Below are 12,004 nucleotides of genomic sequence, written 5' to 3'. Positions count from 1 at the left end.
TTTTTAATTATAATTTTCTCCACCCTCGTCCCTCTTCGTCGGTCACTGGGCAGTCGGAGAGCGTGGGCGTGAAATTTTTCACCCGCCGACGTGAATTTTACCCCCACTGGTCGTCTCCAGAACCGATCCGAACTTCGGGTCGCCGTTAAGCCGATTCACGCTTGTGTACGTTTTTCGGTGATGCACCGCACCTCTGATGTGACTGTGACGAGAGCATCGTAGATATTTGTAAAATCGGTTGCAATCTAAATTTTAAGTTGTTCGAAACATAATTTTTAAGCGCATACTATATACCAGTGTTGGCCAACGATATCAATAATTCGATACGATATTGCGAGTATATCGTAGATATTTTTTTAATAATTTTGATATCGATACCTAAAAATAATTATTGAATATATCGCGATACTGGAATGATTGATCGGGGCCCGGAATAATAAAGTTGATAGATGGATAAAAGTGTATCTATTAAATTGATACTGTGGACTAGATCAGCGGTTCCCAACATTTTTTTCTTCCGTATCCCTAAGTTTAATATTTTACTAGATTGTACCCCTCATAAATTTTAACCTTTTTTCACAACACTACTCTAAAAATATTTAAATAAAAAAAATAACAACCATTTTATATAATTTTGTTATTTTTAATATTTTACAATAAAAGACATAAAAAAAATAAATAAATTAGTTATTTTATTTAATGAATAACAAGATTGTAACATAAAAATTTTATCAGATCCTTGGTCTTATTTCAAATTATATAGATTTTTACGCTGCAGCTCTTTTACGCACATTCAACATTTTTTACCTGAAAATCGACGACTCGTATGCGCACAACGACACATTCACACACATGAGACGTGTATACATATATCGTCACAGATTGCAGTACAAATTATAAAATATATTATCTTAATATTATCTCATAATCGACTATGTAGACAGTAGATTATATAAATTTGGATTTTCCCAACAACTTTTAGTAAAGTTTCGGTAAGTATGGACTATGTATATGGACAGTACAGTGGTGACTAGTGTGTTGACGACGTAAACTTTAATATGGCGTAGAAATTTCTAATATTTTTGAATCTCGGTGAAGAAAACTGTGTTTTAATATTGATGATTATAAATTTAGAGAATACCGTGTTTTAATGAGTGGATGTTCAAATTTTAGATGCACTAATAAAAAATGTCCTGCGAGTGTTATTGTTAATAAATCAAACAAAATAATAAAAGTAACCAACTTTCATAGTCATGAGGAGTATAATAATCAACGATAATAAGCAAACGAGTTCTGACACTAGGGATTTTCGTCACAGGTATCCAAAATATTTGTGCGCAATCGAGTTGTGCATATTTGCGCAAACGAGTTGTAGCCGATTTTTATAATTAAGTTTAAATCCCGATTCACACTCGCATAACACTATACGACACAAAAAACGAAAATTATGTCCAATTCACATACAACTGATAAGAAACAACGGAAACGTAGTTATTTGATACCAATATTTGTTTCCAACGGTCGGAAATTGTTTTCTTGAAATTCTCAACATGTTTCAAAAATTTTAAATTTGAGATTTAGCTATGATGATATGGCATTATTACTGTGAATCGGGCTTGAATCTTAAATCTGCAGTTGCGATTTACTTATTTACTATACTTATTATTATATATATATATACATATAGTATTCTATATTTTATATTATATACTCCATTTCTATAAGAAAAGTTAATGGTTATTGATTGTTAGTTAACGATACATTTTTAATGTCGTGTATTGCATATTTCCAAAAAGAATCGCTTTAAATAAAACAAACTCAACATTTAGTAATTTTGATCCAAATTAATTAATGTCTCATGAGCAAATATTATATTTTTAAACTCAGGATTTACTAATATAAAACTATTGTTTTTTCTCCCGGAAATGATCGAGACCAAGTATGACGCGCAACGGTTAACCATTTCTTACAATGACGAAGATAACGAGTTCAATAATTTTTTCATAGAAATATGTATAATACTACCGATTGATATACGATTTGACACAAATATTGATGTATGGCTTGCATATTAGTGGTGTGAAAAATCCGGATTTACCAAAGTTCGAAAATCCGGATTCATGAAATTCGAAATCCGTAATCCGGATTCGGAGAAAATTCCGGATTTTGGAATTCAAATTCGGATTTTCTCGAAATCCGGATTTCGGATTTTGAAACATTGGATTAATATATTTTATGGATTCCTTATATTAAATCCTTGATAAATACACATTTTTTTTTTTAATGAATTAATATATTTATAGAAAAACTTTTAAAGCGAAAATATAACAACAACAACAACAATTATCAATATTGCATAACGTGTAGATATTATGACCTAAACTCAATTTATACATGAAATTAGTAACAACATTTATAAGTATCAGAATAATTTATCCAAAAATACCTAAATATACTTTGTTCAACTAACAGAAAAGTAACAAGTAACAATGTAAATATATACTTAATTACAATTATAATAATTTAAGTTTGAAAAATTATGATGAACAACGTTCAAACAACTTGCTTTAGAATACAGAAATCCACAATGTGAAACCCAAATATTCGGATTTTAAAACTGAAAATCCAAAATCCGAAATCCGGATTTTTCGGATTTTCAGAGAATCCGGATTTATTTCACACCACTATTGCATATACAAAAAGTCATAATCGATTCTGTTCGATGTAAATTGTTTAAGTTATTTTATAAACAAAAAGTTTAAGATTCTTGGGTGATCAATAAAAAATTAATAGTTTTTTTTTTGCGAGTAAGAAAAAACTTTTTTGTTTGATTTTGTTTGTGTGGAAGAAGAGGAATCATAATTGACTGGTTGGCGCTCCTGGTCTAAGTCATAAAAATGTCCATAATTATACGCTCGTCGGCGTGGTACACTCTCATTAAAATTGATAGGAACATCTCTGGTGGTAACGTCTTCAATCTTGATCCGTCTACCTTATCGTAATTTACATGCAAGTTTTGAATTTTTCTTCTCCACCCGTCACCGTACAGAAGACAACGTGACAATTCGTGAGTTTTCACGCCATCGGCCGTTATTGTTTATGTGTAGATATATATATACACGGCCGGTCGTTGGATCGAGCGCGCGCCGAACAGCAGTGGGTGACGAGGGCGAGAGCGGTTTGACGAGAGACAATTGTGAGCAGTACGTACGGTTGACAACAATATGTACGGGGAACGCGTGGATAAATATTAACACATAAACGTAATGAACGATAACGACGTACGGTACGAAAATAATCTACGACAATACGATATGTGTCGCCAGGGTCTGAAAATGTTTCGGTAATCGTCCCCCCCGCGCGTGTGAATATGCTGTGTTCTACACGTATGTAAACACGATGCAGTACAATGCCTTATCAACCTTATATTATTCGTGAATTAATTTATTTATATTCAATAAGAAATCCAAATATTGAACTAAACGTAAGTTCGCTGCCCCCGTTAAAAAAAACTGTTTTTCTGGCCGCCGCCTAGTCACAATATTAGTACGCGATGTCGTACTGCATTGTCATTACTTCGAACCGTACGGGACAGGTCGATCGTTTCGATCCGATCATCGTGCGACCGATCGCAACGGTATCGACCGACGGGATTTGTTTTTACTGAAAACCACCGCGGTGCGCACGCTACAAGTACTGTCGACATCGTGTCGGGTACTCTCGTCTGGGTTAGTGTTTATGATTTTTTCCGTTTGTTGTGTTTCAGCCCCGGCTCCGGGTTCGCCGTGCGATTACGACGATGACCACGATGACCTAGTCGTATCACACGTCCACTACTGCCGCAGCTGACGGCGCGCCCGATCGGAGGAACGTCCGCGATGATGCACCACGCCAACCAGCAGTGGCATTTCAAGCGACCAAACAACAACGCGTACGAGGACGACGATGATGACGACGAGGACGATGCCGCTACCACGGCTGCGGCTGACGACGAGGACTTCGGTGCCGACCCGACCGCGTCCGGCCGACGGTACCTGACCGTACAGCCCAAACAGTGGTGCACCTCTTACGTGACCAACCGGCAGCATTACGTGAGTACAAACACGTACGCGTGTGTATAAACAAGATTTTTTTTTTGCGGTGCTCGGTCGTTTGGGGTCGTGTCGATATACGGTACCACACACACTCAGAATGGTGATAGGATTTTTTTTATCTCGTCAAAATATACAGTCCATATCATTACACATAATTAGTACATGTGATATGTAAACATAGCATGAATAAAAAAAAAAAAACAAAAAATGAAAAAACAAGCCATCCAATGATAACGCTTAAATAGATGATTTAGAAGTTATACGGTGAATGGATTATTTAGACAAATTTCATTTTATTTTTTTATTTTATTATTATTTTTTTGTTATAATATACCTGTGCATCATTTTCATTGTAAGCGTCTTGGAGGACTATCTAGAATTGAGTGGGATCTTCAATCCTTACGTTTTACTGAGCGTTTGAAGATTTTAGTTGAAATGATAAAAGGAAACATTTTAGGAAATCGGTATATATACAATGTATATACATGTGCATATTATACATATATATGTTTGTCCATACAGATATATCGTTGATTGGATGGTTGTTATGTTCTGATGAAGTAAACGCACATCGTTTCTATGGGCATACTAAGAAGTAATCAGTATACGAGTATAATATATATTTATAGTGTTTGACGTTTTATAATGATGGAAAATATCATTTATATTAAAATATTCAGTGCTGGTCTGATTTAGTATCTTAAAAGAAGGAACACATCTATCGTATACTTACACTAAGTTTAATGAACTTTCTTAGATATATGGATTTTTAGGTTCTGTAATTTTACATAAGCACCCATCCATCTATCTGTTATTGAAAAGAAAGGCTGCTTCTTAAAAACCCTTTTATCACATTGTTTTACATGTATTTATTATCGTTTTGCAATTTTTAATTCAGTTAATAAAGCAGGTTTCTATATCGGTACTGAATCCAGGTACCTTTCAATTGATCCTTTCAATTAATCAGTACAACCATTCTCAGATGTTATAGTATTATCTTGGCAATTGCTGTAGAAATTTGGAAATCGGATAAGATGAAAATGATCGTACGATAATACAGTAATTATATTATTATGCGAGAATGACCATCGCGGAGTTCGCTTTTGAAAACTCGTACGATTAATTTGAACATTTCGTTTGAAATTGAAAACTCTAAAAAAATGTACTGCTTAGTAATTAAAAAATAAAAAAATTATAAAACGAAAATTAATTTTGTGCGGGCGTTTAATTCACATGGCATCCACTTTGTCGACGACGACGGCTTAATTAAAAAAAAACAACGATGACGATGGAAACGATAACAATATCTACTCAGTATTCCATCACTACTACCAATACTACCACTGATACTATTAATACTACTACTACTACTACTACTACTACTACTACTATAACTATCACTGTAAGTACAATATCTGTGCAAAGACTTTTCAACTTAAACTTAAAAAAACCATGCTATTCTCATAGTGGTTTAATAATAGCAAAATATTCATATTGTATCTAGTCTCGTAATTAATAGTAATATTTAATGATAGTATATATGTTACGGAAAAATTGTAATTGTGAACATTAATTAGACATTATATACAGTATCTGAGTTTTATAAATATCCACGTGCATAATATCGGTTGACATAAACTAAAAAACTAGTTATCGTTCAACGAATACCTAAGAATCACGTAACAAAACATTTCACCATATAATATGCAGTATAAAATTCAACGTACGCATTAATTAGTGTTATAAATGTGCATAGTGAACGGAAACGTCTCGTGTTAATGTTTAAAAACTGTTCTCCGGGGGTGGGGGGGGAGGTGAAGCTATCACTGAGCAGTTATTGCAATATCAGTAGTGATGACCGGACCCAGAAACGAGGACAAGATGTATCAGGAGACTGCGACGATTTTTCCAAACGTTTTAATTTTTTTCTCGTTATCGTTGCCATCGCCACCACCGTTACGGTCGTACCCATTACGCACGCAATATGTGCGCACCACGACGTGTACATTGATGTGTTTTGAACGGGTAAGTGTAATTTTTTTTCGAATGTGATGCAGAACGAGATACAGAGATAGAGCGAGATCGGTGGGTGTGAGCATATGTTAATGCGTCGTTTTATGCGAAATCGGCAGAGAGAAAAACAGCTGTCGGTTTTTATTATTTTTATTATTTTTTTTTTTTTTTTAATTTTAATCTTTTAATCACGCATTAACACACAACACGAACGTGGACGTGTCGGAAACGGTCCGCAATGTCGCTGCGACGTGCACTCCTCCAACGTTTAATGCTGGCCGTCTGCTGCCCCCGTTGTACACTATAACGATATTATTTCGCGTGTACGTCGCCGTCCAATGCGATTATCGCGTAAACTGCATGTATTTGCGTATTCCCGTAAACGATAGCCCTCGCTCTGTTTGTATTGCTGCTGACTAATTTTTTTTTTTTTTGTCCCCGCTATACGCTTACCCTCTACGACAACGATTTTTAACACCCCCGCGCTTAACCGTCGTCAACACTATCCCTTTCTCCCCATCCATCCGCTCAGTGACGCGGTCGTAATCGTCATATCACTGCGGCGTCACCGGGTTAGTAATCTGCGCGCAACGAAGAAAAGAGAACAAAAAACATTGTTGTATTATACGCGTAAGAGGTATTTTTTCTAAGTACTCGATAAGCCGAACAACGGAGGAACACAAATTAAAAATTCCTCTTCAAAAGAATCGTCCTCTGATTTATTTTTTTCTGTATTTTTTAACTCTCCCGTTCTATTCGAAAAAGCAACAAGCTATTTGTATATACGAAAAAAAAAGATCCACCGTTTGCCCTTTGAACGCAAACGATAATAATATTGCTGCGTCGCCGTCGTTTTTCATTCCCCGCTTTTATCCTCCGACACAAAGGTACCTACACACATACATGCGCACAGAGCATAAGAAGAAGGACCTGGCCGGGACGGCGCGTGGCGGCGGTGGCTTATTGAATTTATTATTGCGTACGGCGGCGGCGGCACCCGAGACTGTCGACTCTGCTACGATAAGGCCAATAAATAATAATAATAATATAGCGAATATGCGTTTATTTGATTGATTTAAACTACACGCATGTGTATTATGCAATCATCGATATTATTATTATTCGATTTTTATTTTTATGTGAATTTTCTTTGAACAGTAAGTTCCGCTTAAAGTGATCGCTGGTTTATAGAATCAACCATTTATTGGAATCAGAAATGAAAATCCCTAACCAAATCGTATATTACTTATGTTGAACTGACGTTTTTATTTGAATCACTATGTACCGGATAGTTGAATCACTTTTATGAAAATGTTTATCGTTTTTATGGTATTTCATACTGATTGATTATAATAAGATCCGTTTTATTTTTGAACTTATCATTTTATTATTGTGTTTCGTGATCATTTTATTTAAATGTCAAACAAATTGAAATATTTATCAAAGAAAAAAAAAGTAAAGTAAAAAAAAAAAAAGGACCGTCGACGTTTTACGTATACGGCACAATGTAATGTGTGTAATATTATGTGCACGCGTACGTGTGTGTAAGTGTGTTTACCACATGACGGGCGCATGGTTAAATAGAAGGACGCACCGTAGTTCCGCATTCCAAAAATATTTTTAACACCGAAAGTCCGTGGAAGATAAAATTGTTTGAAAAATCTGTTACACTGGAGCTCCACATCAATAAACCTATATACGAAACTTCAGTTTTTAAAACGTTTGAACTTAGTTCACCGCCTATCTTTTCGTGAAGATGGGATATGGCACCAAAGGGAATTATAGTCTAGGTCTAACCTGGTTCTTGTACTAACCACTATTGCGGATTATGCTTCGAATGTGAACCAAAAACTTCGCTGCGCGAGTAATCACACATTTCGACTGTTCATGAAAACGATTGTAGGGTAATCGGATGAGAACAAAAAAAAAATTTTGAATTTATAAATAAAAAAAAAATAGAATTATATATAATGAAAACAAAATAGAGGCGGGTGTAAAAAGTTTATATTGACTATGTAATTATATGGCATATCATAATTTTATCTTTTGCGGATTTACGGTGTCGAAAGAAAAATTATTGTTGCGGTGCTGTTTTATAAAACGGCACCGATCCGGCGACGGTACTCTCAAATAGAACGGCAACGGATCTAAGGCGGTACGTTATAGAACGATTGAATAAGCAACAGCAGCGCGACGACAGTAATAATAATAATAATAATAATAACGATAATGGTCGTAACGAAGGACGGGAAAACTCCGTTGTATTATTGTTTGAAAACGATATCCAAAGTGAACTGTATTCCAAACGCGTTCTACGGAGTCGTACGTCACACGCGATCGCTTAAAGTTTTCCGAACGCAATGTTTATTAAATAGTTCGTATTAGTTAATGTCGTCGCCGTTGTTAATGCCGTATTACGCGTGGCCAACATATATGTACGCAGCAGTAGCGTCGGCCGCCACACTTTTACGATCGATCTCGCACGATCGTTTCCGACCGCGGTCGGGTGCAATCATAAACGGTGCCGAGCGAATAACGTGAACGTTACGTTTCTGTAAAGTGTCGTCCGCTAGGACTGGAAAAAAAGATGCGAAATGTACGAGGGAGTGAACAACGGTCCGCGGTACGGGAAATCGAGACGCGACGGTCGACGCACGTTAAAAAAAATAATCGCGCGAGCGTATTCGAAACGATGGTCGCCGGACGTGCGACATTGTCACGTAAATCGATCATCTCTCTCCCCCCCCCCACCTTGCTTGTACGGGATTTTCGAAAATCGTTTTCACCGATGTTTTGCACAGAAATCCGTACGACAGTTTTTCCGATTTTTAGGATCTCGGTTCTCGCCGTTATCGAACGGAATTCCATATGGGCAATGATGCCGACGGTGAAGCTGTCCGCAGGCGTTTTCTGGCGTACGTCTTTACCGGTCGTAACCGTCCAATCGTCAAGTCCGGTATTCGCAATCGCAGACCGCGGAAATCCACGGTGTCGGCGATGATCGCGATGGCCGCGCGGACTCGACGACACGGTAACACCGTTGCATATCGTCGTTTTTCATCGGATCGTAATCGCGGGCCGGCTTTCCGAGAAACGAGGACGGACCGCGCGAATGCGGTCGGTGACCTGGCGGGGCAGTGGAACGAAACCGTACTTCGGATTAACCGCCAGGCCGCTAAGTTCCCGGAACACTCGGATCACCGATGTCTACCGTTACGGACGGCGGCGTTTCGCCTCGCGAATACCAGTTGAACGTTTTGCGCGTCCCCGATTAGTTTCCAATTGTTACACCGTGACTTGTTGAAACCGTCATTTTCGCAGCTCGAAATCCTTTTCGAACAACATCTTGTTCCGTCGGGATAATATAATACGTTCATCCTGTCCCGGTGAATTAATCTGCGGTCTAGGTTTCCCGGGCGGTTGTGTTTAACAGAACGTTATAATTAAACGGCGTAGATTCACGGTTCGAAATAAAATTATTGTTTTTAAAATGTATAAATGTCGAGACGAGGTTCTAGGACTTTTCGTTTTTCGTTCTGAACATTGGGCTACAAAATCAATTAATACGTCAAATATCAAATGTCAATGTCTTGACTCCCAATGTTATGTGCATTTCGTTAATTAGTGATGTTTTTCGACGCAATTAGTTCGAAAACGAGCAAGAGGAATATGAAATTTCAAAATTTTACATTATGAGTTCACGAGACGCATTAGCTACTCATTAGTAGTTTCATATCATCAATAGGGGTAGAAAGCATTAATATTTTTTCTTTTATTATATTATGGCAAATTAACTTACTTTTAAAATTTCCAGAGAAAGCATAGTTATAAAAAAACCAAGCTGACATTTTTTTCCTTTAAATTGAATTGTATATATGTATGTGAACATGTATTTTTTATACATATTTTTGTATACTTAAATGTGCTTTTTTTATCATATGTATATGTATTCATTGTTATATCACTAAAAAATTAAAATATAATTATACAATAATTAAATTTAACATAATAAATATTTTTTTTCCTTTAAACAGTAACCCTTAATGAATTTAAAAAATATAACCTCTCTGAATAACTAACAAAATATCGGTGAATGAGAGTGTCCACTATTCAAAGGTTCCACAGTATTTTATTTTTACTATCAAAGATAATTTTAATATGTAATGCATTTTATCGTTAATCATATTAATAATAATAATAGTTATTGCATTAATAATATTATCATTATCTATGGACATTCTAATTTATATAATTACCTAACATTGTATTATTTGGTCTTGAATATTGAAAATAATATTTTTTTTTATATAACGAGTACTTACTTAACCGTTGTGAACCTTGTACATTTTAATGAGTGCATATAGTCTTTTTTTTTTTAAAAAAATATTCTAGTTATAAATTATTTCAAATAAATAATTGATAATAAAAAATGAATTTTGTTTAGTTTTATCTTTAGCATGTTTTTTTTTAGCATGTACTCTTTTAACTAACACTGTTTAGTATAAGTTCGAACTTATTCCTATAATTATAAATATGTTTTCCATGTATATTATTTCATTATTATCATTTCTTGTTAATCTACTAATTATTACTATGTATCTATAAATTGTCGTTTGGCGTTAAATAAATAAAAAAAAAAAAAATTAAATATTCTATATTTTTATTTTTGATTTTTACTCAAAAACCAGATTTATTTTTATTACAATAATTTATCATTGAGCTGGAAATTGTATAAATATTATGATTTTATTGCATTATTCATCCATTAATAGTCAGGCAGCTTTTCACTTACGTTAAATTACAGTGATTTAATGTTTATTTTTATTCACAACATTTAGATATCAAATAATTTTAATGATAAAAATACAAAAAATAATTTTCTTAATATCGATGTTTTTTTTTATGTTTTAATTTTGTAAGTGTTTTCAATGTTTAGGTAAAATATTCTTAAAATACTCAACTGATTAAATATGTCCTTATATTTAAATGTAAACAAATAAACAACCGATACATTATTGAGGTAAACTTTATAATTATAATATATTATAATATATTATTTTAGTTATAATAATGATAAAAAAAATGCAAACAAAGACTAAGGATTTAATAACTAATAGAATCATCGATTAAATTGATTTCACGTCGATGAAGCGGAATACTGGATTCTAATAAAAATGCTATAAAATAAAGAACAATAACAAAATAATGTTTTCATAGATGTAAGTCAATATGTGAAGTATGATTTTGATTGTTATCAAACAGAATAAAGTTTGATCAATCTTATAAATTATATTTTATAAAACTTTGTTCTCAAATTTTCACCACAAAAAGAGCTTACTGCGTACATAATTGTACAAGTTTATAAAATAATAGTTCTAAAGGAATATACGTCAAGATCGACGAATTTTTTGCATGCAAATTGTTACTGGCACTGATAATCTAATCAGATTTAGCGATTTTCGGATAAATTCATATAAAAATAATCATAAATGTATACTAGTACAAAATTAATTCTGCTGAAATCAAATCGCACATCGAAAATATGAGTAACTGTGTTAATTCCATAGCATATACTATGACATATCAATTTGTACTTTTCTTTTGCAATAAAAAATAATAAACTTAGTCCTCTGTATACTTTTTTAACAATGATGTGCAATAGAACAATCGGATTTGTTCCGTTGTAATATAAATTAATATTGTTTAACTAATGAAAACGAGTCATGTTTGTGAATCACAAAATTAATTAAGTTCGTTAATAATCCGATAATTTTAATCACTCTACTAATTCCCCTTATTTATTGAAATATCGATTCAATCAGCCAATTCCCAGTCACAAGATAACATTTCATATTTTCGTCAATTACCAATGATATTTTGATTGAATTTTTTTTTTA

General features: G+C 34.2%; 1 protein-coding gene across 2 annotated transcripts in view; it reads left to right on the top strand.

Moving 5' to 3' along the window:
• Positions 1–12,004, top strand: part of LOC112692944 (zeta-sarcoglycan) — a 106,082-nt gene that overhangs the window by 24,950 nt on the left and 69,128 nt on the right. For both annotated transcript variants that reach the window (XM_025567767.1, XM_025567766.1), the window contains one exon: positions 3,767–4,091. In XM_025567767.1, the coding sequence (XP_025423552.1) occupies positions 3,879–4,091 (213 nt within the window). In that variant the 5' untranslated portion in view covers positions 3,767–3,878. The remainder of the gene's footprint in view (positions 1–3,766; positions 4,092–12,004) is intronic.

Source organism: Sipha flava, unplaced genomic scaffold (genome assembly GCF_003268045.1).
Source record: "Sipha flava isolate LNK unplaced genomic scaffold, YSA_version1 79_pilon_pilon, whole genome shotgun sequence".
Lineage (NCBI taxonomy): Eukaryota > Metazoa > Arthropoda > Insecta > Hemiptera > Aphididae > Sipha > Sipha flava.
This window is presented reverse-complemented; position numbering and strand designations above follow the sequence as displayed.